This window comes from Amblyraja radiata, chromosome 24 (genome assembly GCF_010909765.2).
Source record: "Amblyraja radiata isolate CabotCenter1 chromosome 24, sAmbRad1.1.pri, whole genome shotgun sequence".
NCBI lineage: Eukaryota > Metazoa > Chordata > Chondrichthyes > Rajiformes > Rajidae > Amblyraja > Amblyraja radiata.
Genome location: NC_045979.1, coordinates 23,082,710 through 23,105,236, shown reverse-complemented (window position 1 = coordinate 23,105,236; position 22,527 = coordinate 23,082,710). Strand labels below are relative to the sequence as shown.

Sequence of the window (22,527 nt, the reverse complement as noted above, 5' to 3'; positions counted from 1 at the left end):
AAAGACTGGCTATTTTCCTTCTCAATGTCCCTCATGTTTTTATAAACCTTGTAAATTCACACCTCAGCCTTCGACTCAAGCTTATTCAGCCTTGCCTTATAAGTCTAACCCTCCAGAGCTTGTAATGTCCTTGTAAGGTTTTTTTTCTTTCATCCTTTCCATTTCAATGACATCCTTCAACTGTATGTTTGTCCTACCCAAATGTAGCACATCACATTTATGTGAATTAAACTCCCTCTGGCATTCCTTGGTGTACTGTCTCAGTTGAGCAAGAGCCTGTTGTAATTTTAGATAACCTTCACTGTATTATACCACCAATTATAGTGTCACATGAAAACTTATTAACTATGCCCTGTACATTCTTATCCAAATCATTAATATAGATAATGAACAACAGTGGACCAAGCGGTCACCATTCTCCAATCTGAATAACCCCTCCATTACCACTCTCTGTGTCTTACTTTCAAGCCAATTCTCTATCTAATTAAAGACACACAGTGCTGGAGTAACTCAGCAGGCAGGCAGCATCCCTGGAGAACATGGATAGGTGACGTTTCCGGCTGGGACCCTTCTGATATCTGACCCAAAACATGACCGATATATGTTCTCTAGGGAGGCTGCCTGACCTTTTTGAGTTACTCCAACACTTTGTAATTTTTTTTGTTGTAACCCAGCACCTGCAGTTCCTTGTTTCTATTTTCTATCCAATTGGCTAGCTCCAGACAAGTCTCCCATAAAGGACCTTATCAAAGGCCTTGGTAAAATCCAGGTGGACAACGTCTACCTTTGGTCACCTAAAAAAATACAATCAAAATTTTGTAAGAGATCCTGGCCCCTCATTTCCTCATCAACGTTCTGGTCTGTCACTTCACCCATCGACTCCACCTCCCGCCACCAGTCAGAGTCGAAGCCGTATCTCGGTGCACGACGTGTTTAATGACACACTCCATTAATGTTTCAGCGGTTCGCACACAGATGGCTGGTAAAGGCTGTTAATCGGCGGGTTAGTGGGAACATGGTGCCGGGACCCTGCCCACCCCCACCCCGTCCCTACAGCCTGAGCCCAGGACAGCCTACATTATGGCTGTCTCGCCTCTTTTGCCCTCTGGGAACGGGTGCAGGGGAAGGCCTGAGGCCAAGTGGTTATGGCTCTCCAGATTCAAGGCCAAGTGGCTGTAGGTTGGCGTAATGCCAGTGTGCTGTCTCACCTCCCCTCCCACTTCTCAGGAGGCATTGCCCAGCAAAGATGGCGGACTATCCACCACCTCCTGCCAACCGCCAACCATTTTACTTCCCGTGTCCCATTGATCCCTAAAAGGCCTTTGATTACTTTTAGATAGCACACCAAATGTTTTGGCCATCTACCCTAGCCCGGGTAAGCGGGGGGGACCATCCTCCGCAGGGTCCTGACCTGCCCTCATCTCTTCTCAGGATCCACTTCCTAAAGGAGACCAAACCTGAGCCCCATGTCCACCCCCTTATCCCCTCGGTCCTTAGGTTGGCTTTGAGCCTCCCGTGGCATGACCCCCGACCCCTGTCGACCGGGCTGGTGGGGAAGGAGGGGGTAAGGGTGCTGCCTGGGGATGGGGTAGAAGAAGAGAGTGGGGTGTGGTTGAACCCCACATTGTGTCTCAGAATTTGCATAGAGTTCAAGAGGTGACGGACAGGGTTGGGTGGGGGTAGTGAGGCTGTTGCCACTGAGGAGGCAGGGCACCAGGCTTCAGGCGTACGGAAAGATCCCGGTAACACGACACAACATATCACGGTGTATGGTGGTGGGTGGGGGGTTTGCAAAAGTTACAGGTTAAATGTTACTGGGGGGTTATTTTTTTTGTTACAAACACTATCACTGGGCGCGGATTCTCTCCCCTCCCCACTGTCTCGCGCACACGCTCTCTCACTCCCCGTTCGCTTGCTCCAGGGCCGCTTCCAGCCAGGCCTCAGGCCTTCTTGGGTGGCAGCTTCAGTTTGATGATCTCATCCTCTGAAGGTTGCCGGAGAATGTCTGTAGGAGGAGGGAACAGAAGAGTTTGTTGTCTCATCCCTGGTCCATGGATTGCAAAGGACACCTCCCCTCCCTCTCAATCCCTGGGATGTATCTGCTCCTCTGCATTCCATCCCAGACTGGGGCCTAATCCCTTCCCATCCCAACCAAGCCCTGGAAAACCCTCCTCTCCCTCCCAAACACAGACCCAATTTATTAACCTTGCTCCCAAACCATGTGGCACCCTGCTCATCTCCCACCCTCTCCCTGGGACCCCACATCCACCCCACATATCAATAGGGATCCCCTGCCCTCCCAATGACTAGGATCCTCTTATCCCTAATTCCCCAAAACCAAGGAGATACCTCCCATGCACTCCAAAGCTAAGGGGGCCCTCCCACACTCCAAACACAAAAGCTTCCAACCCTGCTATTGAGACTCCACACCGTCTGTACCCTGGGCCTAGGATTGAACCCTGACCGTGCAGGACAACAGATTCCAGGATGGCAGGAGGGTGTTGGTCAACTCGCAGAGTTGGGACCAACCTACTGAAAAGGGTTGGGTTTTCCTCGATCATTATCTCCGCTCCGCATTAGACTCTCACCTTTGTACTTGACAGCGCTAGGGATTCGAGTAAACTTGGAGTCCACTTCGTCGTCCTCTGAGATGTTCAGCACCTTGGTCCTGTAGTCGATCACCATGGTCAGGAGGTCTGGCCGTCTGGACATCTCAAATATGTGTTCGATGTATGAGAGGTTGTCTACCATGCAAGCAGAAGCCTGTTACCAATGTGTAGGTAAAGTGTGGGGGGGTGGGGGTGCTGAGTAGATGGGTCAACAAGGTTTTGGGAATGGTGGGGTGAGTTGAGTTCAATGGAGAACTATCGGAATTGTTGAGGTGCAGGGGATGGTGAAAAGTCCCAGTTGTCTGGACCATGGTTGGGGGTCCCAGACCTTCAATCATATAAGGGTCTAAATATCTGCATTGGATGTCCAGTTGACAGGGCCTGTTGCTGAGCAGCTGGTGCAGAGGATAAAGGGATGGAGGTGATTACGTTTAAATGGTGGCCTCACCCTGTCCATAAAACGTAATGCAGAGCTTATATAAAATGATTTTGTTATTATGAAAATTAGGTCAATGAGTTATGTTTCAACTGTAATGCCAAGTAAGTAAGTGAAAACAAAAGGTTTTTCGCTATATCTTGAGAATAATAAACCAAACCCATTAGTTAGAGACTGGGAAAAATCTCAGGCTTCTAAGCCCAGTCATGCCCACAGGCCTGTGTGAGTTGACCATGGAGTTGTGCCAATAACCAATGGAGAAGTCAAGGAAGATGGTTGAGGGTTGTGAGGTGGATCTGACTTTGGCTGGGAATATGGGCATAATAGGGAATATGATGTCAAACCTATTACAGAAATGTGGCAGCTCAATCAATATTGCAGGTTGTACACTGTTCCAAAACACCAGGCCAAAAAGGAATGAGCTGGGATGGTGGTGTTAATCGAGGAAGGTATCACAACAGTACTGAGTTGTGGTTATGAAGGCTGGGGATAGTGATGCCGAATTAGTTTGGTTGAGACCATGAGTGGTCGTCTATGAGTGGTGCAAGTTTTTTTTATTGTACTTGTACATCACCCTACTTGTGGATATGATGGTGAATTTGATTCGACTCAATAGAGATGGGGTTAATTGGAAAAATATTAGGGGCATGTTTGAAGGTGACTGAAATTATTATGGGAGACTTTCATCTGCTGTGTATTGATTTAACAAACCAAAGTGGCAAGGGTATCTTAGAATAATTAGTGGAGTGCATTACGGTTTGCTTTACAGATCGATGCAATGTGGAACTCACTTGGGAAGGGCTATTTCAGATTTGGTTTTCTGTAAGGAGGGATTAATCTTGTGGTTAAAAATCCACTCGGTGGTAGTGACCACAACATATCTAAATGCAATTTGAAGATGAACGCCATGGGACTATAACCACTGTCTTTAATTTAAATAAAGGCAATTATAATGTCATGTGGGAAGAGTTTGGCTCGGGTGGACTGGGTAAACAAGCTTAGGGACAGTTCCATGGAGGAACAGCGACAGATGTTCAAGCAGCTGGTCCAAAATGTTCAGCAAGAACTTATCCCATCTTATCCACGTACTGACCTTTCTGTCCTGCATCTTGTCCATAGCCAAAATAATGCCACACATGAACTGGAGGCATATCCCACTAAGGTATACAATCCAATGGTATGAACATTGCCTTATCCCTAACCAATCTGAAGAAGGGTCTCGTTCCGAAATATCACCCATTCAATTCCCCCTCTTTCCCTATGTGTTATAAAACTGCTCTGCACATCTACTTTAAATATCCAATTGATATAATTGACAAATAAGGAATTGGTGCCATTTTGAGTCGAGACCCTTCTTCAAACTAAAGAAGGTCTCGACCCAAAACGTCGCCAATTCCTTCTCTCCATAGATGATGCCTCGCCTGCTAAGTTTCTCCAGTATTTTTTGCCTACCTTTGATTTTTCAAGCATCTGCAGTTCTTTCTTTAAAAAAAAATCCAAGTTTGTCCAACCTCTACTCATATCAAGGCCCTGAAGCCTTCACATCCTTCCTGTAATAGGGTGACAGAACTGTCCACAATATATCTGATAATCTGTTCCCTATCTGCCATGGCAGAGAATTCCAGAGATTCACCACCCTCTGCAAGACAACATATCTACACACTTCACGTCTGCAGCGCATTATCTTGTAAGTAACAAGTTTATTGTTCTCTATTCTGTACATATGACAATTAAATACTCTACACTCTTGAATGCTGTCTCCTTGTTCTTGATTCTGCACTTGTAGAAACATCCCCACATCTACCCTATCAAGCCCCCCTTAGGAGCTTATATTTTTCACAAAAAAAAACTAAACAAACCTGTGCAAAAAAAGTTCATACATTCTCAGCTTCTATCCATTCATTGGTGTCGTACTTGCACGTGTCTAAACAAAATACCCTTACCACTCATGTGGTTCCATGGGGTGATATCCCTTCCCTTGTTTGGGGTGTTCCCACTGGATTCAGCCCCTCAATGTTCAGCAGTGGAAAGACCCTAGACTGAGGTCCTCCACCACTGAGCCCTGGCATTGGCTGCACCAAGCTTCAGTGCATCCCTCAGCAGTCAGCACATACTCCAGCCAGTCGGACCTCGATGTGCTGGGAGGTCAGCAAGTTTCCTGCTGATCAAAGAGCTTCTTTCACCAAGTTGATGATCTTCCAGCAGCATTTGATGTCCCTCTCCAAATGTGTTCCTGGGAACAGTCCGTAAATCAGAGAATCCTCTGTTACGGATCTGCCTGGGATGAACTGTGACCAGGACACTTTGGCATCATTCTCTGGACCCTTTTGCAAATCCACGCTCTGTGAAGAGGTGGGCAATTGTTTCTTCTCCACTGGTCGTAAGACTCTGGTGGTACATGAAGGATCTGACTGGGAAGGCCTCTCTCACCACCAGCCAAATGAGGTTTTGGAGCTTAGGAGCTTGTTTGTTTGGAATAAGGTCACCCTCATTCTTATAAACTCCAAGGAATACAAACCTTAACTGTCCTGCCTCTCAACATAGGACAACCCTCTCTCTCATCCCATGGGTTAGTCTGGTAAATCTCATTTTTGTTGCCTCCAATATCACTATATCTTTATTTTAGGTTAGGAGACCAACACTATGCATAATATTCAGCTGTGGCCTTACCAACACCCTGTGTAAATGCAATAAACCCCCATTTTTCTTAAACTCCAATCCCTTTGCAATGAAGGTCAAAATGCTGTTTATCTTAAATACCTTTAGAATCTTATCGAGGTGTATAGAATCATGAGGGGGATAGATAAGGTGAATGCACAGAATATTTTAACCAGGGTAGGGGAATCAAGAACCAGAGATCACATGTGTCTGGTGAGAGAGGAAAGATTGAATAGGAACTTGAGAGGAAAAATGTTTCACTCAGCGGATGGTGGCTATATGTAATGAGCTGCAAAAGGAGATCGCTGAGGCAAGTACTATGACAGTATTTAAAAGACACTTGGATAGGAAAGGTTCAGGGGGATATGGGCCAAAAGGGACTCGTTTAGATGGGGCATCTTGGCAGGCATGGATGAGTTGGGCTGAAGGGCCTGTTTCTGCACTGTCTGACTGCTTGTTGAACTTGCCTGCGAATGTTTTGTGATTCATGCACAAGAGCACTTGCACTCCTCTGAACTTCAGTTATTTGCTGTCTCCATTTAGACAATAATGCACCTTTTGTTTCCTCTTACCAAAGTGCACAATGTTACACTTCCCCCCCCATTAAAGCACATTTGCCAGAATTTCACCCAATCACCGAATCAAAATCCCACAGAGGAACAACAACATCCTCAGTAACAACTTGGCCTTCCGCATACTTTTGTATCATCAGCAAATTAGGAAAGCTTACTTCCTCCTGGTCATTATTGTAAACTGGAGAACAATTGTCAACTGATCCCTGCGGTATTCCACCAGTTAACTCCTTCCAGTCTGAAAATGACTCATTTATCCCAATCTTCACTATACATCACAGCCAGTTTTTAATCCATTTACTTCTAGTTTTGTTTAGTTTAGTTTAGAGATACAGAGTGGAAACAGGCCCTTCGGCCCACAGAGTTCAAGTCGATCAGCGATTCCCGCACGCTTACACTATCCTGCACATACTAGGGACAATTTACAATTATAACTGGCCAATTAACCTATAAACCTGTACCTCTTTGGAGTGTCGGAGGAAACCGGAGATCCCGGAGAAAACCCACGCAGGTCATGGGGAGAACGTACAAACTCTATAGACAAGCACCCGTAGTCAGGATTGAACCTGGGTCACTGACGCTGTAAAGGGCCTGTCCCACTTGGGTGTCATTTGCATGTCACGCAGGTGGCGCGCGAAGATTTTGTGAATCCCAAAATTCTGGGGCACCGTGCACGACCGCGCATCACTGCCTATGACACCACGCACCACGACTTCATGTGCGCGTCATGCGTCGTGACCCGTAAATTATGTCGCGTAATTGACGTGCAAATGACGCGGAAGTGGGACGGGCCCTTTAGGCAGCAACTCTACTGCTTGGCCACCATGCCGCCCGATACTAACACAATTCCTCCAACACCATGGGCTTTTAATTTATGCACCAACCTTCTTTGTGGCAACTTCCCAACTGCCTTTTTGAAAACTAAATAGGCATCATCTACATATAGAGCAAGCAGGGAAAGAATTCAAACAGGGAATTGGAAGAGCCAGAAGGTGCCATGAAATATCATTGGCAACTTGGATTAAAGAAATTCTCAAGGCTTTTATACATACATTACAACCAAAAGGGAAACTAGAGAATAGGTAGGATCACTCAAGTATAAAGGAGGGAATTCGTTTTTGGAGTCAGAGGATGTAGGTGAGGTACTAAATTAGTACTTTTCATCTGTATTCACAAAGGAGGTAATGGTGGATAGTGAGATCAATGTGGGATATACCAATATCAGTTCAAGAAGGAAGTGGTGTTGAGACTCTTGGTCATTAAGGAGGTTAAATCCTCAGGGCCTGATGGAATCCATCTCATGTTACTAAGAGATGCAAGTGAGGAACCTTGATGAAGGCAGAGATATGGTAGACAGGCAGAACATTTTTTCCCCCAAGGGTGGAAATGTCAAATACTAGAGGGCATAGCATTAAACACGGAGCCCAAAAAATGAAAGGAGCTGTGTGGGTCAAATTTTTTTTACACATAATTGGTGGGGGCCTGGAACATGCTTCCAGGAGAGGAAGCAGAAGCAGATACCGTATTGACATTTAACAGACTTTTCAATAAGCACACGGATGTGAATGGAATGGAGAAATATGGATTATGAGGAGATTATATTTAATTTGGCATTATGTTCAGCACAGACATTGTGAGCTGCTAGGCCAGTTTCAGTGTTGCACAGTTTTATGTTCCATATTTAAAATGGAGGTGGATAAATATTTGATGGATAGAGGAGCAGAGGGGAACGGGGAACAGGTGCAGAGTTAAGGCTAACATACATCAGCCATGGTCACGTTGAATGGCAAGGCAGAAACTGCAGGTGTTGGTTTGCCAACAAAAGACAAATTGCTGGAAGGGTCTCGACTCGATACGTCACCTATCCATGTTCTCCAGCGGTGCTGCCTGACCCACTGCGGCACTCCACCAATTTGTGTCTTTTAACGGCAAGACTGGTCTGAGTGGACCGATTGGTAGAACAGACTGGAGGAACTGGGGGGGGGGGGGTTGTTAAGATGTTGAGGTACAAGGGATAGCATGGCATCAGTGAGAAGTGGGGAGGAGGCTCCAGCGAGGAAATAGAAGGTTCAGGATAGGATCACTGGCCTTGCCACCTGGTTTAGCCAATGTACCATGATGGTCGGTCTGGCAGAAGGGCTTTGATTTGTGCAAGGAGTTGATTTGGGGAGGGGCGGAGGTTAATGGGGAAGGGGTGACATTGGTGAGGTATGGGGGAGCGGGGCAGGTCTGGGCAGGGCTCCTACCTTTGGAGAGCTTGTCGTGTTTCTCGAGGAAGCTGAACCACTCGTTGCAGCCGGTCAGCTCCTCATTCTTGTCGCTCGGGATGTCTTCCTTGCAGGCCAGCTTCAGCTGGGCCAGATCCTCCGGCGTGATGTTGGCCGACATCTCCTCCAACAGTGTGGCAAACTGGCCCGGAATAGTGTCAGTCATGGTCTGTAAATGGGGCGATAGGAGGAGAGAGGGGTAGAGAGAGAGAGAGAGAGAGCATTAGATAGGCAGGGAGAGAGAAGGGAGACCTGGGGAGTCGGACAATGCAGAGGGTAAACAGAGAAACATAGAAAATAGGTGCAGGAGTAGGCCATTCGGCCCTTCGAGCCTGCACCGCCATGGCTGATCATCCAACTCAGTATCCCATCCCTGCCTTCTCTCCATACCCCCCTGATCCCTTTAGCCACAAGGGCCACATCTAACTCCCTCTTAAATATAGCCAATGAACTGGCCTCAACTACATTCTGTGGCAGAGAATTCCAGAGATTCACCAGTCTCTGTGTAAATTTTTTTTTCTCATCTCTGTCCTAAAAGATTTCCCCTTTATCCTTAAACTGTGACCCCTTGTTCTGGACTTCCCCAACATCGGGACCAATCTTCCTGCACCTAGCCTGTCCAACCCCTTAAGAATTTTGTATGTTTCTATAAGATCCCCCCTCAATCTTCTAAATTCTAGCGAGTACAAGCCGAGTCTATCCAATCTTTCTTCATATGAAAGTCCTGACATCCCAGGAATCAGTCTGGTGAACCTTCTCTGTACTCCCTCTATGGCAAGAATGTCCTTCCTCAGATTAGGAGACCAAAACTGTGCGCAATACTCCAGGTGTGGTCTCACCAAGACCCTGTACAACTGCAGTAGAACCTCCCTGCTCCTATACTCAAATCCTTTTGCTATGAATGCTAACATACCATTCACTTCCTTCACTGCCTGCTGCACCTGCATGCCTACTTTCAGGAGGGTAGACCAGGTTTGGGGTGATAGACTAGGGAGGGAAGGAGAAAGAGGGGAAGACTCAGGGGAGGGTAGACCCTAGGTGGGAGGGGAAGTGAGTTGGGTTGAGTCTAGGGAGGAGGGAATGAAGGAAAGGTTAGACAAGGATAGAAAAGGAGGGAGGAGTTAGATAGATGGAGTGGGTTAAAGGAGGGTCGAGAAAAAGGGTGGGATGTGAGGAATGTTATGGATGAAGGAGAGAAACAGAGAGGGATGAAAGCGAGATAGGAGGTGGGTGTAGTTTAGAGAGGGGGAGAGTGGGGAAGTGGTTCCAGTTGCAGATCCATATATACCCCCATCCATATAAACGGGACTGAGGTGGAGCGTGTCTCCAGCTACAAATTCCTCGGGGTACATATCTCGGAGGATTTGTCCTGGTCCCTCAACACCTCCAAGCTGATCAAAAAGGCACAGCAGCGCCTTTACTTCCTGAGGAGGCTCAAGAAAGCCCACCTGTCCCCCCAGATACTGACCAACTTCTACCGCTGTACCATCCTGACCACCTGCTTCACGGTATGGTACAGCAGCTGCACTGTTGCGGACAGGAAGGCACTACAACGGGTGGTGAAAACCGCGCAGCACATCATCGGTGCCCCGCTCCCTGCCATGGATGCCCTCCACCGAAAACGGTGTCTGAGACGGGCTGGGAAGATCATTAAAGACCCCTCCCACCCCAACCATGGACTGTTTGCCCTCCTCCCATCAGGGAGACGGTACAGGAGCCTCAGGTCTCGTACCAGCAGGATGAGGAACAGCTTCTACAATTATACCATCACATTGCTGAACTCGGAGTCCCGCCGATAGATTTCTCCGGTCCCTCCGTCCCCATTGTTTAATTATTCTGTATTTTTGATTATTCTGTATCTTCTTTTTTTTTTTTTTTTTATATATGCACTACTACTACGGACTGACGCAAAACTGCATTTCGTTGTACCCATACTCAGTATTTGTGCAATGACATTAAAGTTGAATTGAATTGAATTGAATTGAATTGAATTGAATTGAGAAGGAGGATTGCGAGAAATATAGGAGAGGGATGAATGAGCAGGTTGAAGTGTTGGGGAAGGTGGGCAAGGAGGTTTGGTAGAATTGAGTGTGGTAGGGAGAGATGTGGAGAAGAAGAGAGGGTGAAGAGAGTGGCGAACAAGGCAGGAGATTGGGTATGTACTAGACATTGAGAGAGTGGAGGAGGTGATATGTGCGGAGAAGTGGACTGACTGACAGATGAAGAGTGAGGAAACAAAGTAGAACTCCTCCACCTAACATCACCAACCACCCTTCCCCTCACACTCCACTCCCATTCAACATTCCTCCCCCTCCATTCCCCTCCTCCAACTAATCCCATGCACCCCCCCATCATCCCCCACCCTCCACTCTCACCTCCACTCCCGTTCAACATACTTCCCCCTCCATTCCCCTCCTCCTCCAAACAATCCCACTCCTACCTCATTACTCCATGCATATTCCCCTCCTCCTCCCACACCCCTCTCCTCCTCCTTTCTCCCCAATTCATCCCCCACCCACCCTTCCCTTCCTCCATCAATGGCTGTAATAGGCCTGTTCCCATCACTCCCCCTCCCCCACAATACCAACCAATGATTCCACATCCAGCCTGCTGTTGCCCTGACAACAAGGCTTTCCTGTGGTGCTTGGGGACAGGTTGCTACGGTAACTATTTGGAGTCAGCCGATCTGGCCCACTGCATTCCAAGCCATAGCACCTGACCGAATTTCCGAAAAAAAGTGATAGGAAAGACTGGATGCGTGGGTGGGAGGAGGGGGAAGCTGGAAAGCCAACCCATGAGAGGTACAGGCCAGTGGCAGAATGGATTTCAGAATGTAACCAAGCAAGGACAGTACAGGGACTGGTTCCAGAGAGGTCTGGGGCCCTATTTCAGAGAGGAGAGAGGCATTGGGCCGGGTCCCAGGGAGAGAGAGGTGATGCCCAGGGCCCTATAACAGACACAGGGTAACCAAGCAGGGAAAATATAGGGACTGGCTCCAGAGAGGTAGCAGGTCTGGGGCTCAGTTCATATGTGGGGAAGGCCTGGAGAGGGAGATGCTTCAGGCCTGATCCCAGAGAGAGAGAGAGAGAGAGAGAGAGAGAGGGAGAGAGAGAGAGGGACAGGCCTGTGGCCCCGTCCCAGAGAGAGGTGGCAAGGCCAGAGAGTGGGGATGTCTGGTCCCAGAGAGAGAGGGAAGAGGTTCCAGGGAATGGCCTGGGGCCCAGACCAAAGGGAGAAGCCTGGGGTCTGGCCCCAATGTCGGTGGCTGTGAGTGTGGAGGAGGGTCGTGTGTTTGCCAAAGGGAGAGGCTGAAGCCAATCTGAGGTCTATAATGAAAGTAATCCTTGCATTGGGAAGGACAAGGATTCCTCTCGCCACTCAGTTCTCAGCCAGAATGGGTTAACCAGACTGGTTCACATTCCGAGAGTGTCCTGTCCCACAGCAAAACACCACTTACATTCAACTGCGCTTGAATGAAGCCTCTTGAGCAGGCAAGCTTGACAGACAACGGCATACAGAGCAGTTCCAGCCTGTAACTTACTCCTGGCAATCTGTTATTCTTTGTACCAACCTCTGAACTCCTCCATTAATTTCCAGATCCTAACTCCCCAGGATTGGTAAATCTATTTGTATAAACCTCTGAACCTCTCAATTAGATTTATGCCTGCGACAGGTTCATGGGGATCTTTTATTCTCCACATAAACAGCCAACCTGCTGGATCAGATCACACTTTCAGGAATCTGTTATTCTTATGTATCAACCCCTTAATCCGTACATTAGAACCCAGCCTGAGACCGTGGTGGGCTTTCTCCGGCTGCACTGGTTTCCACCTACAGTTCAAAGACGTTGAGGCTTAATTGGCTTATGTAAACTTGTAATTTGTCCCTCGCGTGTAGGCTAGTGCTCGTGTCTGGGGTGTTCGCTGGCAGGCGTGGCCAAAGGGACTGTTTCCGCGCTGTGACTCTAAAGTCTAAAGCCTCCACAGAGAGCTTGGCCGAATGGAGTCACAGAGAATCCTGCTCCAATTGAGTCACCGAGAGATACAGCATGGAAACGGCCCTTTCAGTCTAGTCTAGAGTCTAAAGATCCCGTCTGTAACTCTCCCTGATCTCTGTAATACAGATCCCATATAAACCCCCAGAAACTCTCGCAGCCTGTGACACACTCCCAGGGGATCTGTCGGAATGACTATCCCAGGCCCGATTCGCACCCACTCCCTTTCCCTCCCCCTCCATGCTACGTTGCAGCCTGTCGCTTGGCCGAGCTTTGGCCAGCTGGTGCAGTGATTTCCGGCTGGATATCAGCCGTTTCACCCATTGGATGTCGGAGAGCCGGCTGCAAATGAGATAATCCTGTGGCCATTGTTCGGATTGTTTGGATCACGTCGGGCTGGAAGGATGGGGGTTGGGCGTGGGATGGTGAAAGGCGGAGGAGGGGGAGGAGGGGGAAGTGGTGCGTTGGAAGAGCAGTCGCAAGTCCCGTGGTTGGCGAGGAGACCAAGAGTTCCTGCTGAGACCACAGACAATGAGATCATTCAGCAGATCCGGGCCTGAGTCAGTGACAGGCTCAGCAAACCAATCCATCCCAGTCAACTCACCCACTGCACCTGACTCTTCCTCCACCCCCCCACCCCACTCCATCATTCGCCCTCTCTTGTTCTCCCCTTCTCTCCTCCTTCTTTCCTCCCCTCTCCTTTTATCTTCCCTTCATTCGCCTCTCCTCTCTCACGTCTTGCTCCCCTGTCTCTCTCATTCTGTCTCTTTCTCCTTTTGTCTCTCTCTCGCTCCTTCTGTTTCTGCCTCTCCCATCTCTGCCTCCTCCTTTCTGTCACTCTCTCTCTCTCTCTCTCTTCTGTCTCCAACTGCCTCTCTCTCTGCCTCTCTGCCTCTCCCGTCTCTCTCCCCGCTCCTCTCTCTCCCCCTCTCCATCTCTCTCCATATACATATATCTGTCTCTCCCTGTCCCTGTCTCTCTCTCTCTGTCTCTCGTTGTTTCTCTGTCTAGGAGTCTCTGTCTGTCTGTCTCTCTCTCTCTCTCTCTCTCTCTCTCTCTCTCTCTCTCTGTTTGCTGTAATTGTTTTTGCTGCACAGACGGTGCTGGGGACGTGCCAGGAGAGGAAGTCCTCCGGATGGCCAAAGGAAGAGGACGGAACGTTCTGGAACCGCAAAGCCATTAAACAGTTGAACAAAGCCTGCACATTCAGAAATAATGAAAAGGACATAAAATGGGAGTTAGTGCTGGATGGGGAGAATAGGTGGAGAATAAGGAAGTGAGATACGAAGGTGTGCAGAGTGAAAATGGGGCGAGAAAGATAAAGACAGCAAGAATGTGGTGAGGGAGAGAGCGGGGTGAAAGTGAGAGGAAATGAGAGATATGGGGTCGGAGACAGATTGGTTGGAGAGATAAAGAGAGTGGATGGGAAGAGAGAGATGGGGAGGGGGTGAGAGGGAAAGGGGGGAGATAGAGAGAGAGACGGGGAGATAATGGGGGAGGAAGAGGGGAGGGAGGGAGGGAGAGACCGGGAGGGAGAGATGGAGAAGGGAGAGTCGGAGGGGAGGGAGAGAAGGAGGGAGAGATGGGGAGAGTAGGGGGAAGGAGAGATGGGGAAGTAGGAATGGAAAGAGACAAAGGGAGAAAAACGATGAGGGAGGGAGACAGATCGTAGGGTAAGAGAGACAAGAGATAGATGAAAGGGAGAGACAAGGGTAGAATGAGATGGGGAGAGAAAGAGGCTGGGTGGAGAGAGAGAGAGAAGATGGAGAGTGGGACTGCAGGTTGAGAGACAGACAGGGGATTACGAGGAATGGTGTGAGAGAGAATGAGAGAAAGAGAAAGGGGCATACGGGAGAAAGAGACGGGGAGAGAGAATAGAGGAACTCGGAGACGGGAGAGAAAGACATGGGGAAAGAGAGATGCCCATCAATGTGGGGCGAGAGGGGGTATGGAGGAGAAGAGGGTGTGGGTGAGCGGGGGAATGTGGGGATGAGGTTGTAAAGGAGATGGGCTTGGAGAGATAGAGGGGGATGGGAGCAAGGGTGGTGGAAGAAGATGGTGGGTGTGGTGGGTTGGGGAGAAGGGGAAGGAGAGGGTGTGAGTAAGAAGTAGTGTGGGTATGTGAGAGAGAAGGGACAGGGAAGCAGAGACGGTTGGGTAGTTGAGAGAGGGGATAGTCTGCTCTAGGGTGAGGAGGAAGGCATGTGATGGAAGGGGATGTGCAAGAGAGGATGGGTAGAGATGAGGAGGGAGAGTCTGGGAGGGAGAATTGGGAGAGGAGAGTGGAGCGGTGAGAGTTGGAAGAGAATCTCGGGGGAGAAGTCGGGTGTCGTAGGTGGACGGCTGCAAGAGTGGAGAGGTGCAAATGTAGGGGTGACGGGAGAGAAGTGGGAGAGAGTAGGGGAAGCATTATGTAAGAGTTAAAGTGATGGGAGAGTGGGGCCATGTGAGAGAGCGGGATGCGGGAAACACCAGGAGATCACAGAGAGAGGGACGGGAGAAAAGTGGTGGTGGGAGAGGGGGAATGGAGAAAGGGGGTAGTTGGGGCAGAGGGCTGTGGTGGGAGGGGGTATGTGGGAGAGGATTGAAAATGGGATGGTGCTGGGGAGAGTGTGTGGGAGTAAAAGGGGTGGGGGTGTGGGTGAGAACGGCACGGGAGGAGAGGGGGTTGTGAGGGAGGGGTGGGGTTCCGAGGGAGGCCGAGTTGGGACAGAGAGGGAGTGGTTGAGAGAGATGGGATTTTGGGAGTGAGGGAGTTGGGAGTGAGTGGGTTGGGAGAGGACTGTTTGGGAGGAAAGGGTGTTTTGTGAGAGAAGGGATTTGGAAGGGAGAAGTTCTGGGAGAAAAGGGGATGTGGGAGAGAGGTGGTGGGTGGGAGATGGGTTGTTGGGAGAAGGCTGGATGGGAAGTAGTTGGGAAAAAGTGGACTATTGGGAGAATGGGATGTGGTGCAGGTGGAATCAGTGTACAGGGAATGCATGTAAGAGAATGAAAGGGGTAGGAGAGAGGGGATAGCAAGGACGTGGGAAAGAAAGTCTTGAAGTGTGGGCAAATGGAGAGAGGGGCACGGGAGAGCAGGGAGAACAAAGTGAGATAGAAGAGTGTGGGGATGTGGTGTGGCAGAGAAGGGTTGTGGGTGAGTAGGGTTGAGAAGAGGTGGGGAGAGAGAAAGAGAAACTGGGTTGAGAGGGAGTCAGCGGTCAGAGACTCAGGACAGTGCAAGAGACACGGGCATGAGAAAGGGAGAGACAGCATGGAAGTGACAAAATGGGATGAGAGGGAAGAGTGCATGGGAAGGAAGTGAGTGAGGGAGATGGGACAATATGGATAAGGGCAGCGGGAGAGGGGAAAGGGAGAGAGGAGTGTTGGAAAAGGGGAGAGAGGGTGTGGTGGGTTAGGGTTAGGGGAACGTGAGCAAAGGGTTGAGGGCATTGAAAGTGGAAGGGAGCTGTGGAGAAAGTGTAGGAGAGTGAAAGGCTGAGGGTGTGAGGGGTTGGGGGATGGAAGACAGTGGGAGAAAGGGGCTAGGGAAGAGGGTGGTGGTTGAGGAGAGTGAGAAGGAGATGTGAGAGTGAGAGAGGCCTGGATGGTGTGGAAGAGAAGGAGTATGGAAGATAAGGTAGTGTGGGAGGCAAAGGGGCCTCGGTGAAGAGCGGGTGTGGTACGAGCAGGTTTGGGTGAAGCGCTTTGGGCGAGAAGGGGTTTGGAGAGGGGCTTTGAGGGAGCGGGGGCTTTTGAGAGAGGGTTTTGGGAGGTGGGGTAAGAGAGGGAGAGGTGGGGCTGGAGATAGGGGGTGGGAAAGAGGGGAGAGAGATAGGCATGGGGAACTGATAGGAGTGGGTGGAAGAGAAGGGTGTACAGGATAGACAGTGTGTGGGAGAGGGAATGTGTGGGAGAGAGATAGTTTGGAAGAGTTGTTGCAGAGAAAGGGTGTGGGGGAGATGGATTGTGAGGGAGTAAAAGGAACATGGGAGTAAGGGCACAGCAAGAGAATGGGCAGGAAGAGAATGTAGAGTTGGGAGAGAGAGTAGGTAGGGGTAGAGAATGATAAACAGGTATGGAATGGGAAATATGTTAAAAGCATTGAAAGTGGGAGGTGCTTGAGAGTATAAGAAATTGAAATGGGTGGACAATAAGGAGCAGGGAGAACTGAAAGTCTGGGAGAACTGGGAGATAAGATGGCAGGAGAGAGTGTGGTTGTAGAATGGGTGTAGGTGAGGTGGGACAGGGGGGTGCTGAGAGAGGGGGTTTGGATGGGAAAACGGTTTGGGTGGGAAGGGGGCTTGGGAGTGAGATGGGAGACAGGGGAGTGGAAGGGACGGTGGGGAAAGGTAGACAGGAGAGGGAGAGGAGGGGAGGTAGAGAGGGGGAGGAAGAGAGGGGAGGGGGTATATTGATGGGGGCAGTGGGGGGGGGGGGGTGGAAGGGAAGGAGAGCAGGTAGTGAGGGAGAGGGGAGATGCAATGAGAGAATGGGATGGGTGTAGAAGGGGGGAGGCATGAGATGGGAATAGGAGAAAAGTAAGGAGAGACAGGGAGGAAGAAAGGGGATGGTGAAGGAGGATAGAGTGGGAGTATGGAAGGGAGGATGGGAGAGGGGGCTGGGAGTGCGAGGGGTGGGAGAGCATGGAGTGGGGGAGGGGAGGGTGAGAAAGACAAGGCGGGAATGGTTTGAGGGGAGTGGGCAAAAAGGAATGGGTAGGGAGTGGTGAGGGACAGAGCGGGAGGGGGAGAATGAGGGGGAGGGGTAGTGAGGAGAGAGGGGGTGGCAGAGAGCATTTTGGGAGAGGTGAGAGAAGGGGGTTGGGGAGAGCAGGTGTAAGATAGAGGGGGTGTAGGAGAGATTGTGTTGGAGAGGGAAGTGGGAGGGAGGGGAGGGCAAGAAAGAGTGTGCAGAATGGTAGAGAGGAGTGGGAGAGAAGGGAAAGGGGGAGGACGAGAGTGATAGGAGAGAGGGGAGTGGGAAAAGAGCATGCAGAATGGCAGACAGGTGGAAGAGAAAGGGAGGGCGAGCAAGGGGAGGAGATGGGGAGTGGGAGAGGGGCATAAGGATGGGATGGGGATATGGAGAGTAAGGTTACTGTATATGGGCTGGAGAGGCAAGGTTTTCAGCAGAGATGCTTGACACCCTGGTGAGCTCAACATCTCACTTTTCACAGGTTCATCTGAGTCATTTGTGACAGGAAAATACAAAGCTGGAGTTTACACTTAGGAGGGCAAAGAGAAGAGGGGGATGGGAGAGGGTGGGGAGAGAGGAGGAGAGAAATATGGAGTGAGAGGGGGACTGAGTGGGGGAGAACTGCTGAGTGAGAGGAGGTTAGTACGTGGAGATGGGAGAGTGGGTGCAAGAGAGGGGGTGTGAGAGAGCGGTGGAAGAGGGTGCCGGAGAGGGCATGTGGGAGATATGGAACGGGTAAGGGTGTGGGAGGGAGTGGGTGGGAGTGCGAGAGTTAGTGTGTGAGGTATGTGGGAGTGAAGTGTGTGGGAGCAAGGGTAGGAGAGCAAGGAGTGGGATAGAGTGGGAAAGAGAAAGGATGGGCAATGGTGGAGGTGTGTGGAATGGATGGGGAAAGAGGGGCAAGGATTGAGGGGGTCAGAGGGAGGGAGAGAATGGCGAGGAGGAGCTGGTAGTGAGGGAGAGAGGGGAGTGTGGTTCAGGGGAGAGGGGTTTAGGGAGAGGGGGTTTGGGCAGAGGGGTTTGGGAAGAGGGATCAGAGAGGGGGTCAGGAGAGAGGGGGTCAGAGAGTTTTGGGGAGAGAGGTTTGGGGGGCGAAGTGTTTGGAGCAGAGGGATTTGTGGGGGGGGGGGGGCAGAGAGAGGGGTTTTGTGAGAAGCCCATGAGATGGAGTTTTAGAGAACAGAGGCCAGAGGAGAGAGGGTAGTGGGCAAAAGGAGAATGTGAGGACTTGTGTATTTTTGAGAGATGACGCAGTGGAGCGGTAACAAATGGGAGATAAAAGAGCATTGGAAGTGGGAGAGAGCTGGGAAGTTGTGTAAGGGAGTTAAAATGTAATTACAAGGTTTGAGAGAGGCGAAAATAGATGAAGGTCAACCCATGGACATGGATCCGAGCACGCCCCATGGAGAACTCTGCTCCTAACTGTTGGCACACACATTGGTCCCGATGACCAGGGTACAGGTTAACACTGTCGAGCCATCATCGGCTCTGACATTTCTTCCATCGAGCGGATTTATCGCAGTCGCTGCCTCAAAAAGGCTGGCAGTATCATCAAGGACCCACACCATCCTGGCCACACACTCATCTCCCTGCTACCTTCAGGTAGAAGGTACAGGAGCCTGAAGACTGCAACAACCAGGTTCAGGAATAGCTACTTCCCCACAGCCATCGGGCTATTGAAACTGGCTCGGACAAAACTCTGATTATTAATAACCCATTATCTGTTATTTGCACTTTATCAGTTTATTTATTCATGTGTGTGTATATTTATATTATGGTATGTGGACACACTGATCTGTTTTGTAGTAAATGCCTACTATGTTCTGTGTGCTGAAGCAAAGCAAGAATTTCATTGTCCTATCGGGGACACATGACAATAACCTCACTTGAACTTGAACTTGAAAGCAGGACCAAGAGAGGGAAGTATGTTTACTGAGGGCAATTTAAAGCTCAGGATGCAGGGAACTGCTGGCACAGCCGACAGCTGCAGAGAAATGCACGAGGGTTTACAGAGAGAAAGAAGTAGGAATGATGGAGGGTTACAGGGATAGGCGGTCTATAGGGGAAGAAGGGGGGGGGGGGGGGTTATTGAGATAGAAAGGTTGTATGGGCTGGAATGGCTTTCATGGACAGGGAGAGCTTTCATTTCTGAATGTTGGGGAGTGGGTGGGAAGGATGGGTGGGAAAGAAAGAGGGTGCAGAATGGTAAAGGGAAGTGGGAGAGAGGGGTGGGATAGTGAAGTGGGGGAAAGAGAGTGCAGATTAGTGGATAGGAGTGGAAGAGAGTGCAGGGAGAGTGGGCGAGGAGATGGGGAGTGGGAGGGAAGGGAAGAAATGGTGGAGGGTTTAAGGAAAGAAAGAGGATGCAGAAACTGTAGAAGAGTTACGGATAGTAAGGAGTATGAGGACAGGGTGGCAGAAGGGCTGGTTATAGAGATAGAACGGTTGTATGGGCTGGAGAGGTTTACATGGACAGGGAGAGCTGTCAGTTCTGAAGATTGGGAGGTCGGGGGTACTATAGATTCAGGGAAGAATTCAGAGTTGGAGAAGGTGTGGTGTATTACTGGAGTGGAGATATCAAGTAACCATGTGAGGTGCCCAAGGGCACAGATTCCAGCAGACATGCCTGGCACCCTGGTGAGCTCAACTTCACACTTCACACAAGGTTATCTGAGTCATCCATGACTTATGAAAACACACAGCAGTGACTCAAACGCACAGGGCAGGAATGGGAATGGGAGAGGGTGGGGAGAGTGGAGAGAAAGGGGACGGAGTGACAGGGGGACAGAGTGAGGGAGAGCATGGGGAGCGATAAGCGTTAGTATGATGAAGAGGGGTAGAGTAGGTGCAAGAGAGGAGATGCGAAGCGAGGGGTGGGAGATAGGTGCTGGAGAGGAAGTGTGGAAGACTCATGGAGTGTGTACAATGGTGTGGGGGGGGGGGGGGAGTGGGTGGGAGCGTGAGGAATAGAGTGCAAGGTGTGTGTGTGACCAATGGGTGGGAGAGCAAGACATAGGATAGAATGGGAAAGACAGGGTGGGGAAGTGGTGTGGGAGTGGAGGGATGGAGAGAGTGCTGAGGGACAGAGAAGGGATGGACTGAGGGGGTCAGAGGGAGGGAGAATGGGGAGGGAGATTGGGTAGTGAGGAATAAAGGGGGGGGGGGATAGGCGAAGGAGTGGGAATGGTAAGAGAGGGAGAGTTGTCAGTTTAGGCTGGGGAGGGGGGGGGGGGGCTTGTATCGATGTAGGGAGGTGTTCATAGCTGGAGTGCGGTATTACAGCGGGAGTGGAGATATGAAGTAACCATGTGAGGAGCCCAAAGACTCGGTCCATCGAGTGGACTCTGCCATCCCATTCAATCAAAAGGGCTGTGCATAGTTGGATGACTTTATAGAGGCAGGGAAGAACTTTGGGGGTGGAGGTGGGTTAAAAAGATGGGGAAGGTGTTGGGAGCTGGAGGGTGTTAGGGGGGGGGGGTGTGTATAGGGGGGGGGGGGGTGTATAGAGATGAAGAAGGGTGTTAGGGCCGGAGACAAATATCAAGACACAAGGGGTGTTATATGGATGGGGGGCAATGAATGTTAAAGTAATTCTCTCGCTCTTCTCTTGTTCTCCGCTCCTTATTTCTGGAAGTACGATGGAAGGTCGAATCCAGCATACGCACCAGTTGTGACTGCGATCATCCCTGGCGCTCGCGGAATAGGGAGATTGCCGTTCGACAGGAGGGGTATGTGGACACAGCAGGTTAAGTGAGATTAGGAGAGTGGATGGGAGTGGGAGGGGGGGGGGGGGTGATGACAGAGACTCGACAGGGGGAAGTGATAGACGGGGGAAGTGACTGGGTAACAAAGACGATGAGAAAGGGGAAGTGAGAGAGAGAGAGAGAGAGAGAGGGGGGGGGGGGATTGGGGACAGAGAAACAGAAAGAGAAAGGTAGGGCCAAGCAGGAAGGACGTCGGAGAGAGACAGACAACTGGGAGGTGATGAAATCGTGTCGCTCGTGGACAGAAGGACTGTGACTTTAAGAGTCTGCAGTAAACAAGTGTGAGCGGAGCGGCTGCGAAGGGCAGTGGGTGTGCGCAGGTACAGACAGTCGGCGTTTCATCACTGCCCAGCCCATCTGTCACACACACTGTCTCGCTGACTGAGCGGTGCAGGCGCATCAGATTGCAGGCACACGTACACACCGACCTACTGACACACTCATTATCACAGCCACATACTCAGACACTTGTGGTCTCTCTCTCTCTCTATATAATCAGTCAGCCACTCACACCACAGAGCAGCGCACACTCGCACGTACACACATTCAGACCCACACAAATAACGCCGCACACAATCAATCTATAACGCTCTAGTTTCTCATCGTGTTAGAAATCAGTGCATCTGCGTGTGTGTCTGTGTGCATTTATGCGTGCAGAGAGAGAGAAAAAGAGAAAGACACGCCGTGATTTGTCAGCCGCTAACGCCCCGAAAGCTTTCTGTCCCGGGCCCAGGACCTTCTCCATCCGTCCCACGTCCTCCGCCCAGGACACCGCCAGCTCACTCCCGCGTCAGCTTGAACAGCGGAAAGGAATGTCATTCAAGGAAGCAGCCAGCTCCCTGTAGCACGCTGAATTACACGGCCCAGTTATTTCCTCTCTGCCGTGAGGGAGATGGAGAGGGGGGGGGGGGGGGGGGGGGGGGCGTGGCCCTTCGATGAGGGAGATATCGGGACAAGGGGAGACAGCGGGAGATAAGATATGGGAAGGGTGGGATAGAGAGAGGAAGAGACGGAGAGGGAGATAGTGAGATGGGAAGGAGAGAGAGAATTCAGAAAGATGGTATGGGATCGAGGAGAGGGGTGGGGTGGTGGGGTGGTGATGGGCGGCGATGACAGAGATAATGAATGCCCACTGGAGATTGAGAATGCGAGATACTGCGCTCTCGCTCCTACCGGCAGCTGGTTCGATGATTCTGCAGACAGACGATTGCTGGGGCCGGAGTCAGGCACCTCCCGGTCTCCGATGGAAGCTGCTCGTCTCCTACTTCCCCAGAAGCAAGGATGCGAGAGAGGAGAAGAGCAGCGGGAGAGAGGGCGGGGAAGGGGGATGGAGCAGCCCGCTCATTGGGCGCAGGCAGGCTGTGGCCAGCGGGGAGCGGCGCTGTAACAGGCTGCCGGCCTGGCAGGGTGACGTCAGGGTGAGAGGAAGGAGGTAGGGGTGCGGGCAGAAGGAGGGAGAGAGAGGGAGAAAGGGAGAGAGAGAGGGAGAGAGAGGGAGAGAGAGAGAGAGAGAGAGAGAGGGAGAGAAGGACCAAAGGAGATAGGGAAGC

General features: G+C 50.6%; 1 protein-coding gene across 1 annotated transcript; it reads right to left on the bottom strand.

Annotated features, from left to right (window-relative positions):
* Window positions 1-915: 915 nt before the first annotated feature.
* pea15 (proliferation and apoptosis adaptor protein 15) lies at window positions 916-22,307 on the bottom strand. Its single transcript, XM_033042637.1, has 4 exons — window positions 22,151-22,307; window positions 8,522-8,711; window positions 2,589-2,744; window positions 916-2,005 (listed from the first exon to the last, which is right to left on the bottom strand). Exons 2-4 carry the CDS (start codon window positions 8,706-8,708, stop codon window positions 1,941-1,943), a joined length of 408 nt encoding a protein of 135 aa, XP_032898528.1. The 5' UTR covers window positions 8,709-8,711; window positions 22,151-22,307; the 3' UTR covers window positions 916-1,940.
* Between the last annotated feature and the right edge of the window lie 220 nt (window positions 22,308-22,527).

What these genes read in the sequence shown, in the direction of transcription:
- pea15 (XM_033042637.1), bottom strand. Translation starts at nt 8,708, where the DNA reads ATGACTGACACTATTCCGGGCCAGTTTGCCACACTGTTGGAGGAGATG. An exon ending in ACACGACAAGCTCTCCAAAG is followed by an intron (nt 2,745 to 8,521) that starts GTAGGAGCCCTG and finishes CTTGCATGGTAG; the next exon opens with ACAACCTCTCATACATCGAA. An exon ending in TAGCGCTGTCAAGTACAAAG is followed by an intron (nt 2,006 to 2,588) that starts GTGAGAGTCTAA and finishes CTCCTCCTACAG; the next exon opens with ACATTCTCCGGCAACCTTCA.